General features: G+C 45.3%; 2 protein-coding genes across 4 annotated transcripts; both read left to right on the forward strand.

The window, feature by feature from the left end:
• The first annotated feature begins 251 nt into the window (after positions 1–251).
• On the forward strand, positions 252–7,618 carry C5H1orf54 (chromosome 5 C1orf54 homolog). Its single transcript, XM_020911896.2, has 6 exons — positions 252–357; positions 1,549–1,632; positions 2,284–2,342; positions 2,756–2,863; positions 6,771–6,872; positions 7,550–7,618. Exons 1-5 carry the CDS (start codon positions 312–314, stop codon positions 6,867–6,869), a joined length of 396 nt encoding a protein of 131 aa, XP_020767555.1. The 5' UTR covers positions 252–311; the 3' UTR covers positions 6,870–6,872; positions 7,550–7,618.
• An 86-nt stretch (positions 7,619–7,704) lies between these two features.
• CIART (circadian associated repressor of transcription) lies at positions 7,705–12,932 on the forward strand. Of its 3 annotated transcripts, none has more exons than XM_020911836.2 (6): positions 7,705–9,329; positions 10,052–10,477; positions 10,643–10,718; positions 10,951–11,029; positions 11,138–11,249; positions 12,256–12,932. In XM_020911836.2, exons 2-6 carry the CDS (start codon positions 10,112–10,114, stop codon positions 12,778–12,780), a joined length of 1,158 nt encoding a protein of 385 aa, XP_020767495.2. In that variant the 5' UTR covers positions 7,705–9,329; positions 10,052–10,111; the 3' UTR covers positions 12,781–12,932. The 3 variants fall into 3 exon arrangements, with proteins under 3 accessions (XP_020767495.2, XP_020767504.2, XP_070323387.1); XM_020911845.2 differs by lacking the exon at positions 7,705–9,329 and adding an exon at positions 9,381–9,483; XM_070467286.1 differs by lacking the exon at positions 7,705–9,329 and adding an exon at positions 9,490–9,598.
• The last annotated feature ends 4,704 nt before the right edge of the window (positions 12,933–17,636 follow it).

The raw sequence follows: 17,636 nt of genomic DNA on the forward strand, positions 1-17,636 counted from the left end.
TTTCGTTTGTGTGCTTTGTTTTTCAGAAAGTGGCAGCAGGTGGCCTGATTGGATCTGGTCTAGGGCCAGGGGGTCTCAGTGAACATGTTCCCATCAAAATTCACTTTGTCTGTCTAATCTGGGCCACTGTGACTGAGGACGGCACCGGTAGTAGCTGATGGCCTAGTCAGGCAGCAAGTGGGCGGAGAAATCCACCCCCCCCCACCCCCCAACCCCCACCCCCCGCCAAGAGGAGGAGGGCAGAAGGCGGGGTAAGTTTGGTGGGAAACTGTGTAATTTCCTTTTTGCAAGGCACTAGAGCAGAATCCAGAATGGATGTCCTCTTTGTAGCCATTCTTGCTGTGCCGCTCATCCTGGGTAAGTTCGCGTCTCTCCCCGGGCTTCTGAGCCAGGTCTTCTAACCATAAATGGGGAGAAACGCAAATGAGGAGAGGGCTGGAGGCGCGGTTCAGTAAAGAGGGACAACACTCTCCCATCGGTGTTAGATGGCAGGGGCAGAGGGAGGACCTGGAAATTAGAGACAGGAAACAGGGAGGAGAGCAGAGTCCTGTCAAAGAGGCAGCCGGTGAGGATGGAGCCCCAGACATGGGGAGGTCCTAACAAGAGTGAGCTCAGCTCACCATCATCAGAGTTGAGTGAGATAAGGACTCAAGTGACAGGGGACAGGGGCAGGCTCCTTGAAGGTGGAGCAGTCTGAAACTATCGAGGGAAGCCAGGGTATCTTCTTTCCCAGAGAACTGGAGAAAAAGCCATGTATTAGTAAAGACCCAGGAGGGTGACCTCTGGAATACTGAGCACTGGCTGCCTTCAGTGACAGGTCCCAGAAGTAGCTGGGCTTCTTCCCTCCTTTGTTTGCAGCCTTCCAGGTGCTCTCATTGTTTCCTTTTCCTCCAGACTGTTGTGTCACTGCTTGGGGTCAAGAGAGCGCATGCAAGGAGTTTAGAAAACGATTAAGCAGGCGGCCTAGAATTCCTGACCCAGTCATGTCAAAGCCACATATTTTTAATCCTGGGGAGGAAGAAAAACTAATGCAGATGGATCGTTTAGTCCTTCTGACTCATCTGAAGAAAGCGGTGTTAACTGTGTTGTTCAGAGATATCCTGCTAGTTAGCATTGAAAGGAGAACTAAAGCCCAAGTCCAAAAGCCTAAGGCCAGGTGTATTAGTTAATTGTGAGCGACACTGGTAAGAGGAGATCTCTCACAAATACAGTAAGTCTGGAGCATAATACCGAGGAGTAGATTTGGAGGTCTTAATTTCTGGTGTCTCCCTGCTTCCTATGTTTTTAAGGCTTAGTTTGGGTTCCAGTATGTGAAGGGGATTTTCACATTTTCAGTTCTGAGGATTCCCAGATGAAAGGGCAGAGAGTAACAGGCCTTGTCAGCATTAAGGAGTCCAGAAGACAGAGAAGGGTTTAGAGGTACAGAGGCAGGGAGATAATAGAGGGGAGGCAGAAACAAAGAAAACTGATAGAGCTGAGGTCAACATCTGGTGTCCTTGTATTGCTAAGGCTTTCCAGATGCCCCTTGACCTCTAGTTCTTGTCCTAGGACAAGAATATGAGGATGGAGAAGAACTGGAAGAGGATGAGTATTACCAGGTGATCTATTATTACACAATCACCCCCAGCTACGGTGAGTACATAGAAGGTTCTCATCCTTCACAGGCTGGAGAGAGGTTTGGGAGCTCCTCAGTTCTGAGACTCTGACTTTTCCTTCTGCAATGGTGTAACTAGATCAGATAGAAATTTGGCTCTGAGCAATAGCCATCAAACTCATGATGTTATTTCTCAAACTAGTGATCCTTTAGAAACTGGTGGAAATAACTTGAAAAATTTCAATTCTGTGCATGATTTTAGATATCAAGTTGAAAATATAAGTGCATACACATTCACAAACATTTTTAACATTAGAGTTTGTTGTGTGCATGTGCTTAGTCGCTCAGTCATGTCTGACTCTTTGCGACCCCATGGACTTTAGCCCATCGGGCTCCTCTGTCCATGGAATTTCCCAGGCAAGAATACTAGACCTGGTTGCCATTTCCTACTCCAGGGTCCCTGTCCCAGGGATCGAACCCAAGTCTCCTGCATCCCTGGCACTGGCAGGTGGATTCTTTACCACTATGCCATCTGAGAAGCCCTTAAAATTTGTGGAATTATACTATACCAGTTAATTTTATAACTTGAGCAAACTGAAGTATTCTGAACAATTTCTTACTCTTCTCATTTCCGGATCTAGTGCTACCTTTCTGATTTGTAACTACTTATTTTTTTTTCTCCTCACCAGATGACTTTAGTGTGAACTTCACTGTTGATTACTCTATGTTTGAGCCAGAGAACACAGTGGTGAGTGAAATCTACATGATCCCCTAGGAGGATCAGGATAGGTAGCAGTTAAAAAGAAACTAGACATTGTTGAAATGTAAATAATGAACAGGAATAAAAACGATTTAGGTGAAGTGAAACTAGGTAGTGAATCTGAAACAAATTTGTTAATAACAGCTGGGGCTGAAGCCAGAATGCAGTAGGTTTGCTAAGACACTGCAAGGGAGGAACTGTCCTCAAGTCAAGGGAGCTGGTGAATGGGGTGGGTACATAATCCATGCAAACATGAAGTAGGAAAGCTCCCTGAATGTAAGTCTTGGATGAGGGTTGGAGGGGAGAAGAGGTGGTCAAGTAAAAAAGAAATCTAAATAGAGAATCTATGAGGATGTTGAACGGAGGCAATGATAACTGTTTCCTAATCCTACTGAGGGCAGAACAGGTTGGATGAGAAGGTGGAAGCATCAGAGACTACCATTAGTTATGAAACAGACCGCGCTGACCATCAGAAGCCTGTAACAGAGAAACCAATGACAATGGAACCAGTGAGTGGATTGGGGATAAGTGGGGAGGGAGACAGATATCTGTTAGCCTGGATGGATCCCCAGACTGGTGATGTGGAGCAGAGGGAAGCTTTGGTGGATGGGGGAACCAAATAACTAGCATTACAATGCAGATGTTCATCTCAAATTGGCCATCATTTCTTTCACTGAGATTTAATACTGTATACAGAACACAGGGAAGAGTTGGTGCAGTTAAACTTCAGTTGAATAGTATTTAATGTGTTTACATACACATACAGTCTGGTGCTCTGTCATGTCCAACTCTTTGCGATTCCATGGACTGTAACATGCCAGGCTCCTCTGTCCATGGAATTTTCCAGGCAAGAAATACTGGAGTGGGTTGCCATTTCCTTCTCCAGGGATCTTCCTAACCCAGGGATCAAACCTGTGTCTCTTGTGTCTCTGGCATTGGCAGGCAGATTCATTACCACTTGGCCACCATGTTTTTGTAACCTATGCCTAAAGCTGCTAAGGATGTTGATGCTAATGAAAAAGAAATCATGTTATTGTCCTCAAAGTATTCATAAAACTCAAGTTTACACTTATGAAACATTTGGAACAAAATGAAAAGGTTTTCAACAGTGTAATTGCATACAAATTTGGCAGCATACAACAAACAAGTGCTTTAGGCGGTGGAAGGAGAGAGATTAGTACAGGTTGAAGTTGTCTGGAAGACTTTCAGAAGATGACTGTTCTTGAGATACTTCTTTGAAGAATAGGTGAGCTTTTGATTGGCAGTAAGTTATGAAAGGGTGATAGCAATTTGGAAGAAGGTTAGTTCTTTCAAGAGTGAAAGAGCTGCACAGACAGGAGGACAGAACAAGAAGGGTATATTTAGTGGTTGAGATATGATTGAAGGAGATGGTATATGGAAAGGAACAGTAGGAAATTAACAAATAAAATGTTCAAAGCTACATGTATTTGCTTGGTAATTTCACATATGGGAATACAGGGCCAAATTACAGAGTCTGAAGTATCAAGGTAAATTTCAGACTTATAAACAATAGGGGGCCTAGTATGTTCTCCCATGTGCTAAATGAATGATGAAAGTGGTATTTTTGAAAAATGATTTATCTGGTCGTATGAAGGATGCAATGGACTGGAGAGACATTAATGAGATTTGCATCCATTAAAGGTCTGGATGAGGGAAGTGGCATTTTGTTTGTTTATTTACTCATTCTTGGCTGTGCCAGGTCTTCATTGCTGCCAGGGCTTCTCCTTGCAGTGGCTTCCCTTGTTGCAGAGCACAAGCTCTAGGGTGAGCAGGCTTCAGTAGTTGCAGCTCCTGGGCTCCTGAGCACAGGCTCAATTGTTGTGGCCCACGGGCTTAATTGCTCCAAGGCATGTGGGATCTTCCCGGATCAGGGATCGAACCCATGTCTCCTGCATTGACAGGTGGATTCTTTGCCACTGAGCCATCAGGGAAGCCCCAGAAGTGGCATTTTTAATGGAGCAGAGAAAAATAAACACTTTGAAGAAAATGCCTTGCTCCAGTGATAATTTCATATGGGCAATAAATAAGAGGAGTTAAAATAGCTTGAATTTTAAAACTAACTTTAAATTTTAAATATGGGCATCTGGGAAAATGGTTGACTGAAATGGGAACTGTGATCAGAGTGATCTGGGGGGGGAGTTATAAATTTGGTATTGGCCAAGTTGAATTTACAGTCACAGCCTATGCTGCTGCTGCTAAGTCACTTCAGTCATGGCTGACTCTGTGCGACCCCATAGACGGCAGCCCACCAGGCTCCCCCGTCCCTGGGATTCTCCAGGCAAGAACACTGGAGTGGGTTGCCATTTCCTTCTCCAATGCATGAAAGTAAAAAGTGAAAGTGAAGTCGCTCAGTCGTGTCCTACTCTTAGCGACCCCATGGACTGCAGCCTACCAGGCTCCTCCGTCCACGGGATTCTCCAGGCAAGAGTACTGGAGTGGGGTGCCATTACCTTCTCTGCACAGCCTATGAGGGTGTCCTAAAGGTAGCTGAATTAAGTCCATGCTCCAGTTCTAAGTGCAAAGTTACAAATGCAGACAAGCTCAGTAGATCTAGTATTTACAGAATACGGAAAGGCCAATAACCATGCCTTTAGTTAGTAGGAGAGGAATTAACCAAGGAAAAGGAAACAAATTGATTGGAGAGGTAGGTAGATAGCCAAATTTGTATTATAGAGTCTAGAAGAGAAAGTTTAATATAATCAGTGAAAAGCTACCAATAGGCCAAGGAGAAGGAGGTCATTGATAACTACAGAGAAAGCAGTTTCAATTGAGTGGTTGTACCACAAGCTACTTCTGTGGCGTTAGAAAGGGAATACATTGTGAGGAAGTGGAGGGAGAGGATAAACCAACTATCTGAGAAATCTGGTAATGAAAAAAGAAGCAAAGGACTTCCTTGAAAGTCCAGTATTTAAGACTCTATGCTTCCAATGCAGGGGCATGGGTTCAATCCATGGCTGGGGAACTAAGATCCCCAATGCCACGAGGTGCGGCCAACGAGAGAGAGGAGCAACAGCTAGAAAGGGCCAAAGTGCAGAACCAAAGTGCAGTCTGAATATAGTTGAACATAGATGGGAGGGATCAGTAGGAATGGAAAGCTGATGACTGACAAGAACAGATAAATATTTTAAAGTATATGGTAGGCTCCCTTTCGGAGAAGGAAATGGCAACCCACTCCAGTATTCCTGCTTGAAGAATCCTGTGGACAGAGGAGCCTGGTGGGTTGCCGTCTATGGGGTCGCAGAGTCGGACACGACTGAAGGGACTTAGCATGCATGTATGCATTGGAGAAGGAAATGGCAACCCACTCCAGTATTCTTGCCTGGAGAATCCCAGGGATGGAGGAGCCTGGTGGGCTGCTACCTATGGGGTCACAGAGTCGGACATGACTGAAGCGACTTAGCAGCAGCAGCAGACTCCCTTTAGCTTGTAAACTCTGTGAGGGTAGGACCAGTGTCTTAATCATATTTATATCCCCCTATGTGGGCTTTCCCGGCTTCCCTGGTGGCTCAGAGGTTAAAGCACCTGCCTCCAATGCGGGAGACCTGGGTTCCATCCCTGGGTTGGGAAGATCTCCTGGAGAAGGAAATGGCAACTCACTCCAGTATTCTTGCCTGGAGAATCCCAGGGACGGAGGAGCCTGGTGGGCTACAGTCCATGGGATCGCAAAGAGTCGGACACGACTGACTGACTTCACTTTACTCTCACTTTCATGCGGGCTTCCCCAGTGGCTCAGCGTTAAAGAATCTGCCTGCAATGCAGGAGCCACAGGAGACCCAGGCTCAATCCCTGGAACAGGAAGATCCCCTGCAGAAGAGCACAGCAACCCATTCCAGTATTCTTGCCTGGAAAATCCCATGGACAGAAGAGCCTGGTAGGCTACAGTTCATAGGGTCTCAAAGAGACACAACTGAAGCGACACACAGCACCTGTGCCTGAACCTGGTGCCTCAGACAGTAAAGAATCTGCCTGCAATGCAGGAGACCCGGGTTCAATCCCTGGGTCAGGAAGATCCCATGGCGAAGGGAATGATTATCCACTCCAGTATTCTTGGAAATTCCCCGGACAGAGGAGCTTGGCAGGCTATAGTCGATGAGGTTGCATAGAGTCGGACACGACTGAGTGACTAATATGGCACCTATTACAGTGACTAGCACAGTGTCACGTGCACAGGTTAAAAAACAAAAAACATGTCACAGACCCTAGTATGGTCAGGAATGGCTGAAAGGCACAGAGGAAAGGACTTCTTATAGTGATGGGGAGGAGGGCTGGATCTTTCTCTAAGCTCAGAAGAAAGAAGACAGAGGTTGGCATAAAGAGATGGTTATCTTTCCAGAGTGGGAGCTGGGTGGTAGGAGGATGATACTAGCCTACTGTGAGGGGATGTCTGTATTTTAGCAGAGTCCAGATCTGAATGATGCTGTATCCCGTCTGCAGAGTTCTGGTTCACTCCTTCTGTTCTGGGCCCTCGTTCGGGGGGGGATGTATTTCCTGTAAAAGGTAAGAGTGCAGCCACTGGCCTTGGGGGAGTTTTGAAGTTTTACCAGTATCTCCAGCTAGTGTTCCCAGCTTGGTCAATTCTCAGCTGCTTAAAGGAAGAGGGGTCACATTTAGAAAAAGCTTATCTAACTTCAAGGAGGTTTAGGAGATGTTGAGGCAAAGGCCTTTGTCATAAGAGTCATTACTTTTTCTGAACTGGGATGATTTCAGGACCACCTAGAGCAGAAGCAGGTGGAAGGGACAAGAAACTTCTCCAGGTTTTCAGTCTGCCTTGAGAAATCAGAGCTGGTTTCAGCCTGGACTGGTTTAAGGTTCTGCAGGTGCCAGAGGGCAAAATGGGAGGGGCCCTGCAACCTGACAGAGTTGAGAGGCTGAAGTTCAGAAGTGGGGGCATGAATGGTTCTCTAATGTAGGGGAGAGACAGTGGGAGAAAGGAAGAGGGAAGAGAAACTTGAATTATAAGGAAGGAATTTAAGTTGGTAACCACAGTAAGAGGCACGAAGTTTAGCAGAAGGAAGGAATGAAGGAGGGGACACATCTAATAGATGTCATGAAGAAATCTAGCTCAAAATATAAAATCCGGGCAGTTTCCATAGAGGTGGGAGAGCCTGAAAGGTTTCCTGAGTCCCCTGACCCTGATTTTCCACAAACCACCTCCTCCGCACTTTGTTTTTTAGGAGAAGGAAGACTCCTTGATGGGGATCTGGGAAGAGGACAGTGGAAGATTAAATAAATAAATGAAGTAATCTGGTTACTCTCTACTCCTTTATGAGGGCCAGTTATAAAGCCACAACACTGAAGAGAACACCAGGATATGTGGGAAGGGTGGATTACAAACGGAGTTAGGCAACAGTAGATTTAGAGGGAATTATTAGGACCATGGGGAGGGGGGGTGGAACTGAAATTTGGGGAAGAACAGAGAAAAGCACCCACAAACAGGTTTATTCACAGCCTATAATTCCCTCTAATTCTACCATTTTACCCTATCATATACAGTATTGAAACAATATGGTTGGAGAAAGTTGAAGTAGAACCCTTTTATCCTTTTTATAAAATGAGCACGTTGTTAATTAAGCAAACGTAAACCATCAAAAGCTACTTAGAAAAAAAAAAAAAAGGCTACTTAGAATAGATTTCAAAAATTCACACCCTCTTCTACTTACTCTCCACACCCCTAGCCCCCCCCCCAACGCCCGCCTCTAAATATGTACCATTTTCAGTTAGTAATTAGGGCATGCAAGGACAAACTTAAAAAAAATTTTTTTTCTCCCTTTATCCTTGCGACCCTAGTCAGAACTAGACTGCCCCCTTGCGGTCTCTTCAATGTTAAAACTTTAATCAGCCCACAGTCCCCGAGCCCCGTCCCCTTCTCTCCACAGTGCTCTCAACACCGCGAGGGGAGTTCCCTGGTTGCTTAGTGGTTAGAACTCCGAGCTTTCGCTGCTGTTGCCCGGGTTCAGCCCCTGGCTGGGGAACTGAGATCCTGCAAGCCTCCCGGTGGTGCAGCAAAGAAAAAAGAAAAAAAAAGCTGCAAGGGGCGGTGAATAGTAAACTCCGGACTTTGCCATCCTCCCTTCTTCAAATCTTCTCCAGAGGACCAATGAAGAAACAAAAGCTAAACAAAGGCATAATTTAGGAAATCACAGACCTACCCGCCTCCCCATTCCTTGTGCTAAGTAAAATGGAATTAAGGGTACAGGGCCTGAGGAACCCGGGTAGAAGTCAGGAACAACCCGGCTGGGTTTTGACCTCTAGATTGATGGCGGGCTGGCATCTGAGCTGGTAACGTGCGCGGCGGGTTATGTAAGCAAAGGGCTGGAGGAGCCGCCCCAGTGGGAGCCGGGGAGAGGACGCGGTGTTCTCGGCAGCAGTCCCCACCCTCTTCACCCAAGAGGGCAGGAGGCACCCAACTTGTAGGATAAGGAGGAGGGGAAAGTGAAACAGAGACCCGGGAGTCACGAGGGCTGGGCCGCGGCGAGGGGGAGGATACACTGGGGCACACGTCCATGTTCTCACACACGTTGCAGACGCAAGTCGCTGACGGGTTCCACGTGCTGCACTTGCGAGCGGAGGCGCTGAAAGAGGGGGCACAGGGGTCGGTTACCAAGGAAGAACCAAGAGTCCCACACCGCAAGGCTCACACCTCAGGTCACACTACTAGTCTGCACACTCCAGCCGCGCGGCTTCACGCACCACCATCCTATTTAAGGCCACGGGCTCCGCCCTTTTTCTCCCCTCCCTTCTTTTCCACTCTTTTTCCATCCTCCTCCTTTTCTCATCACCGGGTCCTCCTTGCTAGCCGCATGTAGGGGCGGAGCACAGAATGCTCACCATCCAACCAATCGGCCCCTGACAGCCGCTTTATTGGCCGAACCCCTGTATGCTGTAGCAAATGGGATGTGAACTTCAGTAACGAGAGTCACGTGTCACCGGCTACACAACCAATGAGGCTGCGAGGTCTGTGTAAGCAGGGGGAAGGCACGTGCGGAGCTGCACGTGTCCCGGAGGGGGAAGGGGCGGGACCCAGTGGGAGGGAGCCGGAGGTGGGTAGCCGAGACTCCGGAGTCTGAGTAGGAGCTGCAGACGGCCTGGGCTGAGCCGACTGACACAGGTGAGGAGATTCAGACGCCAGGGAGCGATCCGTGCGGGAGGATCAGACCCGGTGGGAGTGGGCTTAGGCACTCGTTGCAGATCATGGTATTGCAAGGATTTGCATCACGTGGCAGGTGCGACTGGGAATGGTCCGGCGCAGGGATGGCGATCAGAAAGGTTGGGAAGAGGCGGGAGTTTCCTACAGGGTCCCTCGGTGGGTTCAAGTGCAGCAGATTTCCGGCTTGCTGGTGTAGTGAGCTCAGGTAGAGAGGCTCGCTACGGGTCAGGATGAGACCAGAAAGGCGAACCGGACAAAGGGGTCATATCATGTCATTTACTCTGAAATGAAGAAGAACGAACAGTCTGTGTCAGGCTAAGAGCTGCTCTGCAGCGGGCACAAAGGCAATCCAGGTTCTTAATGGAGTGGGGGAGGCGGGGAAGATGACTTTTTCTATTGTGCCCGAGCCAGGATTAATACTGGGAAGGGAGAGAAGGGATGTTATTGTCGTATACAGTACACCCCAGTCTCTCAGTCCATTTCCCAATCCTCAGATTCTGGTTTCAGACCCCCTCGCTTTGCTCTTCAGTTGCAGGTCCAGATCTTTGGGTACTCCGCGAGCTGCTTTCCAGACCCTGCTTCTGAACCTATGGATTCTCCGTCTAGCGTTTCTTCCTATTCTTCCTACTCTCTTTCTTCCTCTTTTTCCACCTCCCCAGTGAACAGTGACTTTGGCTCCCCCTCCGATAGTGAGGGGGAGGACAAGTGGGCTCATGGCCCCAAGCCAGACACTGTTGGGCAGAAGGAAGGTTCTCGGCCCAGCCCTGGTCCTATCCGCTGCAGGCAACGACCCAAGGTTTCCAGTAACCAACATGTAGCATCTCACTCGGAACAGCGGGGCTTGGCTGCTTCTATGTCAGGATCTGGGGTCAAAAGATCAAGAGATGGTGAATTGGAGACCTGTATAAACATCCAGGGTTGTACCACAGAAGGAGACCTGCTCTTTGCTCAGAAGGTAAGAGAAAGCTGGGAAAGTGAGAGGGGACCAGAATGGTTTAGTATTCGTTTGGTTGATAAGGACCCCACAAGGAGCGTATTGGCTCCCAGGTTGGATGGAAAAATAAGTACTGGTGTGGGCAATTCTTGGTCTTCTCATACCATTTGTCCTGTTTTCCTATAGTGTAAAGAGCTCCAAGGATTCATACCCCCTCTCACAGACCTACTGAAGGGGCTGAAGATGGGTCGATTTGAGAGAGGTAATTATCTAATTAGTTGCATTCATTTGAGCTAGGTTCATATGTCTCTCTCTCTCTCCACATATGTTTTAAATGTGTATTTCTCTTAAGTCTTTGGGGCCTAGATGATTCCTGTTTTCTCCTGTGACAATTTCCTTAGGTGAATCGATTTTAACTCCCTTCTGTCTTTCCTTTTGCTGACTAAATTCTTGAATCTCAATCCTTTATCTCACCTTCTTTCTCCTAACCCCAGGACTGAGCACTTTCCAGCAGAGTGTGGCAATGGACAGGATCCAGCGTATCTTAGGAGTTTTGAAGAAGCCACAGATGGGGTAAGTCCCCTTTGCTTCTTTTCTCTTCTTCATAAAGTGCTATTTCCAATCCTGTTCTGTTGCTTTTTTCACACCTAATGGCCTTTTATTTTTTACTTTCCCTCACAGAGAGCGTTATCTAGGAACTCTATTACAGGTGGAAGGAATGTTAAAGACTTGGTTTCCTCATATAGCTGCACAGAAGTCATCATTGGGTAGCAGCAGGCACCAACTGACCAAGGTGAGAACTTATTATCTGAGGGAAAGTTGGGGAAATAACCAAAGGAATGAAGTGTACATACAGAAAGGGACTCCCTCTCCCATTTTCTTCTGGGTCTTTTCATCTTTTCAGTAAGTTTCTTTTCAAGGAAGAGAATGCCTAGATTCCTTCATAGTCTGATTTCTAGATGTTGTTTGTTTCCATTTTGTTTGGGTCATTTCTAAGAACTCTATGGAGTTTAACCCCATACCGCATCTTGTAGCTTATCTTTCTGAATAGATACAGAAGACTTTTTATCTGGCCAAATGAATCATGCAAGAAGATCCCACAGCTTGTCTATGAAAATCTTTTCTCCTCTGCTGCCCCTAAACCGCTTTTCCTCTCCTTTTTACTCCCACCCAAGGATCCTTGTATCACTCTGGAAGCATAGGTTTTGAGGAATGGTCGCAGTTCTTAAGGAACTCAACATAGAAAATTAGACCTTAAAATACAGAAATTGGAAAATGATGATTCCAATTAAAAACTTTAGAAAGACAGTCTAAAACAAATTTGTTTATAAAGAGTGAAAATTTGTGAGACTGTTTTATTTGGTATATGTCTGAATTGTTGTTTAGTTGCTAAGTCATGTCTGGACTGTAGCCGGCCAAGCTCCTCTGTCCATGGGTTTCTCAGGCAAGAATACTAGAGTCGGTTGCCATTTCCTTCTCCAGGGCATCTTCCCAACCCAGGGATCAAACTTGCATCTCCTGCATTGGCAGGTGGATTCTCTACCACTGAGCCACCATATGTCCCTCATATGTCTTAATAGCCAGTGCTATATAGTGTGTGGTGTATATAGTAGGCCTTTAAGAATTTGGTTACTAAAACATTTACTTAATCATGGCCCAGCAGGAAATTATCTATTGCATAAAGCAAGGTATGTTAGCATTACAGAGTTCCCAAGAAAAAACCAAGGTTTAAACAGCCAGGTGGAATTATTCTGAAGGCTTTCTCACATAATTTTTTCTCTTTTCTTCCCCCTCCCTAGTATTTTCCAAGCCACCACAGTTATCCAGCTGCTTCCTCTCCTGCACCTTCCATGGAAAAGATGGACCAGACACAGCTAGGACAGCTAGTATTAAAACCAAAGCAGCCTTGGCACCTCACTGAATGGCCAGCTATGAACCTCACTTGGATCCACACTACTCCAATTTGCAATCCCCCTCTCAGTTCCCCAGGTACCATCTCCTTTAGCCACGGTCCTTTAGGCACTGGAACCAGCATCGGTGTCATCCTTTTCCTCCAGCATGGAGTACAGCCCTTGACTCACTCAGCTCCAGTCACTCCAGTTCCATCTACGACAGCATCTCCTGTCATCCCTGGTAATCATGAGAAACTATCTGCAGAGGGGCCTCATTATCACAATTTGCCAGTAACTCTGCCATCAGACTGTAGCTGTGCCCCTTCCCCTCCTGGTCTACCCACCCTGACCAGAGAGATGACCACAGGACACCTGGAACAGATGAGAAGCCACCCTCTAGTTGCTCCTGCTGTCCCTCCTCTCAACCCCTAATCCAGGACCTGAGACTGTAGTTTCTAATTTGTGTAAATATATGTCTTTTTTTTTTTACTTTTAATGTGTGCATTTGTGTTGAAGAAAGAGAAATCCTTTATGATTAAATAAATTTTATAATTAAAGAGTTTACTCACTGGGGGAAATTGAAACCTTTTGCCTCAAATACCAGTGTTTCTCCTCTGACCTGCAGAAAAGAAAGGGGAGGGAAATATTTGTGAACGCAAGCTCCCCCAAATTAGAGGTCTGGATGGGACGATATACGTCCTGTGGGAGAGGATAAGGGACTCTCTGCTGCTGAATTCCTAGGAAACGCCCTTGGGACAGTTAGGGGTTCAAAACTGGGTCTGTTTTTCCATTCAGGCTCAGAGACTAGTACCTTTCCTTTTGTGTGTCTCATGCTTGTAACCTTCCAGCTGGTCCAGACTAGCAGGTTCTGCTACTCAGGGGTAGCTCTTTGCTTCCCTGGGAACTGTTGATTCTTGTGGATAAATGCATAATGTAATCTACTGCTGCCAGAGAAGGGACACCAAAGCCAGAACAGCCACTGTGGTTGCTAGTTTTGAAGAGGAAGTGATGCCTTAGAACTATCGGAATGGTAAGTCCTCTCAGACGCTGGGCCTCATCATTATTCAAAAAGCTTCAGCTGCTAAACGTAGGTTACCCGGTGTCATCAGACCACAGAAGTGAAGTCTGTGAATTTACCTACCTCTGCACTTTTCCATGTATTGTTCTTTCTGCTCTATCCCAGTTTCCATCACAACCATGGCCTCTCCCAGCCTCGGCGATGTATCAGACTACCTTGTCATTTTACTTATATTGCATATGGGCTGCGTAGCATATTTCTCATAGCTAATTGTACATCTTTCACCTGTTTCTCAACTCTTCTGTTCTTAGTAGATTATTGTGTCCTTTTATTTCAGACAACATGCTCTCTCTTCTAAGGCAAACTTCTCCAGTTGTGCTTTTGATTACCTTTCACCTCTGGAATTTTTGCTGAATCACTTGTCCCTTGTTTACTTTGTAACTTCCAATTGTTATTGATTTATTTATTCTTTCTTCCTCCCGCAAGTATGATCAGGTACCCTCTTCTTGAAAATATCTCTTGATTCTAATTGCGCTCTTTCACTTTCTCATCTTTTTTCTGTAATTCTTTTTATTTATGTATATATTTATTTAGCTGCACCAGGTCTTATTTGTGGCATGTGGGATCTTCATTGCACAGGCTTAGTTGCCCCACAGCCTGTGGGATCTTAGTTCCCCAACCAGGGATCGAATCTGTGGCCCCTGCATTGAAAAGTGGATTCTTAGCCACTGGACCATGGAGGAAGTCCTTTTTCTTTAATTCTTCACAGAGGAGTCTAATCATACTCTTTCTGACTCCTTCCTATCACATAATCCTTAAATCTTACAGCCCAGCATCCACGTCATCACTCTACTGCACCTTCTTAGTCACTAATGATCTTATAGAATTTGAGTATCATAAAGTACCCACCCAATCAATAGGTCCAGGGGCTTTACAAAGGCCAGGGACCCAGTGCTCTCAGTGCCATTTGACACTCTTGGTAATGCCTACTGAAACTCTTTCCCTTGGATCCCATGTCAGCACACTATGCTAATTCTCCTCTTACCTATCTGGCAACAACTTCTATATCTTGCAATAGCCTCACTTCTGCCCACTCCAGAGTATGGGTGTTCCCTTAGGCTCAATCCTTGGCTCTTTAACTATATTCTTTCACTTCAAGCTTTCATCTTCTTCAGGGCTCTAATTATTATCTCAACTTAGAAGACTTCTGAAGCTTCCTCTCCAGTCTCAATCTTTCCCATGAGATGACATCCTGAATGTATACATTTCTGCTGGACGGTTTCATTTACACATTACTAATACTTAAAACTTATTAAACATTTCATCATTTTAGAGCCAAGAGGTGACATGAGAGCCTGATTAGTCGATTCAGTTGTGTCCTAGTCTTTGCGACCCCATGGACTGTAGCCCACCAGCTCCTCTGCCCTTGGGATTCTCCAGGCAAGAATACTGGAGTGGGTTCCCATTTCTTCCTCCAGAGGATCTTCACAACCCAGGGACCAACCTGTGTCTGCTGCATTGGCAGGCAGATTCTTTACCTCTGAGCCATCAGAGAAGCCCCAAGAGGGTACCATTTGTAATTAATTCAACTCCATTTTATAGATGAGGACACTTAGGTAGCTTGTGGAAGACAACACAATGTGTCTTACAGGACTCTGGTTTTCCGGTCTGATGCCTTTTCTAGTGTTGACTAATCAAATTAGCATTCTTCCTGTTCTGCCTTTTTACAGCCTCTTTTTCTTCTGTTAATGCTACCATCATTTTTCTAGATAACTAAGTTTAAAATTTGGTGCTATTTAGTCATCAAATCCTTTTTATTCTATATTTGGGATGGCTCTTAAATCTGTTTCTTCCTTTCCATTCCATCACCACCTCTTTGGTTTAAACCTTGAGTATAGCAATAGCTTCTCTTACTTCTAATCCCTTCTCACTTATAAACAGATTAATTTTCCAGAAACAATGCTTTGCATGTCATTTCCTATTCAATGGCTTTCTGATATTTTGAGAAGAAAGTCCAAAACATTTAGTCAAGGTCTCTGTTTCTCTCTCTGCTCCCATGCTTAATCCCTCTGTTCCAGGCTGTTTTCTTGTTGCTTGCTTCCAGAAACTGTAAGCCTTTTTGCCTCTAAACTCTTTGTTCATGCCACTCAGTTTGCCCAGCCTTTCCACCCTCTTTTAACTAAGTCCTCCCAATTGTTTGCCCTATTAAACACAATCTATATGCTTAGGCTTTGGCCCTTTACTCCATCAAATGAAAGGAGGTATATAAACTGCCTAGTACAAGGTTTGGTATCTAATACCCTGATATAAGGTTCTCAAAAATGCTACTTTTCCTCTTCCTTTCTTTCAAAATATTTTTCCGTGGTATCCCTTTTGATTCCCATGACAAATTTTGTGTGATTGAAGGCACATATTAGTTCAATTTTACAGATGAGGGAACAGACTGAAAGTTTGAGTAAGTGGTCAGCAAAGAAAGGTATATGCCTTGTAGGCCATACATCTTGCTGCAACTACCCAGCTCTGTCATTGTAGCCCAAACAGTCATACCTAATATATAAACGAATGGCAGAACTGTGTTCCGATAAGTTTTTTTTTTAATTTATTTATTTTTGGCTGTCTGGGTCTTCGTTGATGTGAGCAGGCTTTCTCTAGTTGATGCAAGTAGGAGTTACTCTTCATTGCAGTACACAGCCTTCTCGTTGCAGTGGCTTCTCTTGTTGGGGAACACAGGCTCTAAGTGCTCAGGCTCAGTAGGTGTGGCGCATGGCCTTAGTTACTCCAAGGCATGTGGAATCTTCCCAGACCAGGGATTGAACCCATGTTCCCTACATTGGCAGGCAGATTCTTAACCAGTTGACCACCAGGAAAGTCCCAATAAAGTTTATTTACAAAAACAAGAATGGGGCTGGATTTGACCTGTAGGCAGTACTTTGCAGACTACTGATTTAAGTGACTTGGTCAAGATCATATGCCTGATGAGTATCAGAATTTTGATAGAATCCAGATCACCTGACTTCCAATCCAGTATTTTTCTACTACATTATGCTGCTGGCTATATAATTTATTTTGCATTCATCATATACTACCTTGTCATACTATTTATCTTTTTGGACTCTTACTATGTTTTGGTAGTTCAAGAGGCAGTGGAGGAATTTCCCAGGTGGTATAGTGGATAAGAATCTGCCTGCCAAAAAAAAAAAAATCTGCCTGCCAATGCAAGGGACAAGGGTTCGATCCCTGGTCAGGGAAGATTCCATATGCTGCAGAGCAATTGAGCCTGCCTGCCACAAATACTGAAGCCTGAACACTCTAGGGCCAGAAAGCGACAACTAATGAGCTCTTGTGCCGCAACTACTAAAGCTCATGCTCCCAGAGCCTGTGCTCTCCATCGGGGGAGGCCACTGCAATGAGAAACCCAAGCACCACAATGGAGAGTAACCCCTGCTCGCTCAACTAGAGAAAACCTTCATGCAGGAACAAAGACCGCACAATCAAGAATGTGAATGTGATGTGAAAGTCGCTCAGTCGTCTCCGACTCATGGAATTCTCTAGGCCAGAATACTGGAGTGGGTAGCCTTTCCCTTCTACAGGGGATCTTCCCAACCCAGGAATGGAACCGAGGTCTCCTGGATGGCAGGTGGATTTTTTACCAACTGAGCTATCAGGGAAGCCAACCAAAAATAATAAGGAGTAAATAAATAAAAGGTAGTGTAATGACACAAAGTAGGCATTCCATAAAAGTTTGTTGATAAGCATAATCATGTCCCAGACTAACTCTATTTTGGTTACTTTGAACCTGGCTTACTTTAAGGCAGGCTTCAGTTTTTGTGTGAGTCCTGTTAGCATAACTGATGAGGATGCATCTGTGTGTATGTTCCTGTGTGTTTCAGGGGAGTTACCCAAAGAACGGTATTGCACAAGTACCTGGTTGACATGCTTTCTTCTTCTGAGCCTTTCCCTACTGTTTTCCAGTAGGCATTTCCAGTAGATCTGAACTTATATGAATACCCATAAAACAAGATATATGTAGACATAACATATGAATAAAAGGAAAGCTGGTTCTACAATGAGGAAAAAGTAAAAAAAAAAAAAAAAGTTATTTCTTCTAAGTCTCACTAGGAGACAAATGGGATAGAAGCTGGCATAAAAGAGTCTTTGATTCTAAATCCTGTAGATGAGTTTTCCGATTCTTTAGAGATTCCACTTTATTTAGTGAAATGTCTAGGGAGATGGTGATATAGGAAACTGATAGTATGTTATTTCATTTCTT

The sequence above is a fragment of the Odocoileus virginianus genome, chromosome 5 (assembly GCF_023699985.2).
Source record: "Odocoileus virginianus isolate 20LAN1187 ecotype Illinois chromosome 5, Ovbor_1.2, whole genome shotgun sequence".
Classification (NCBI taxonomy): Eukaryota; Metazoa; Chordata; class Mammalia; order Artiodactyla; family Cervidae; genus Odocoileus; species Odocoileus virginianus.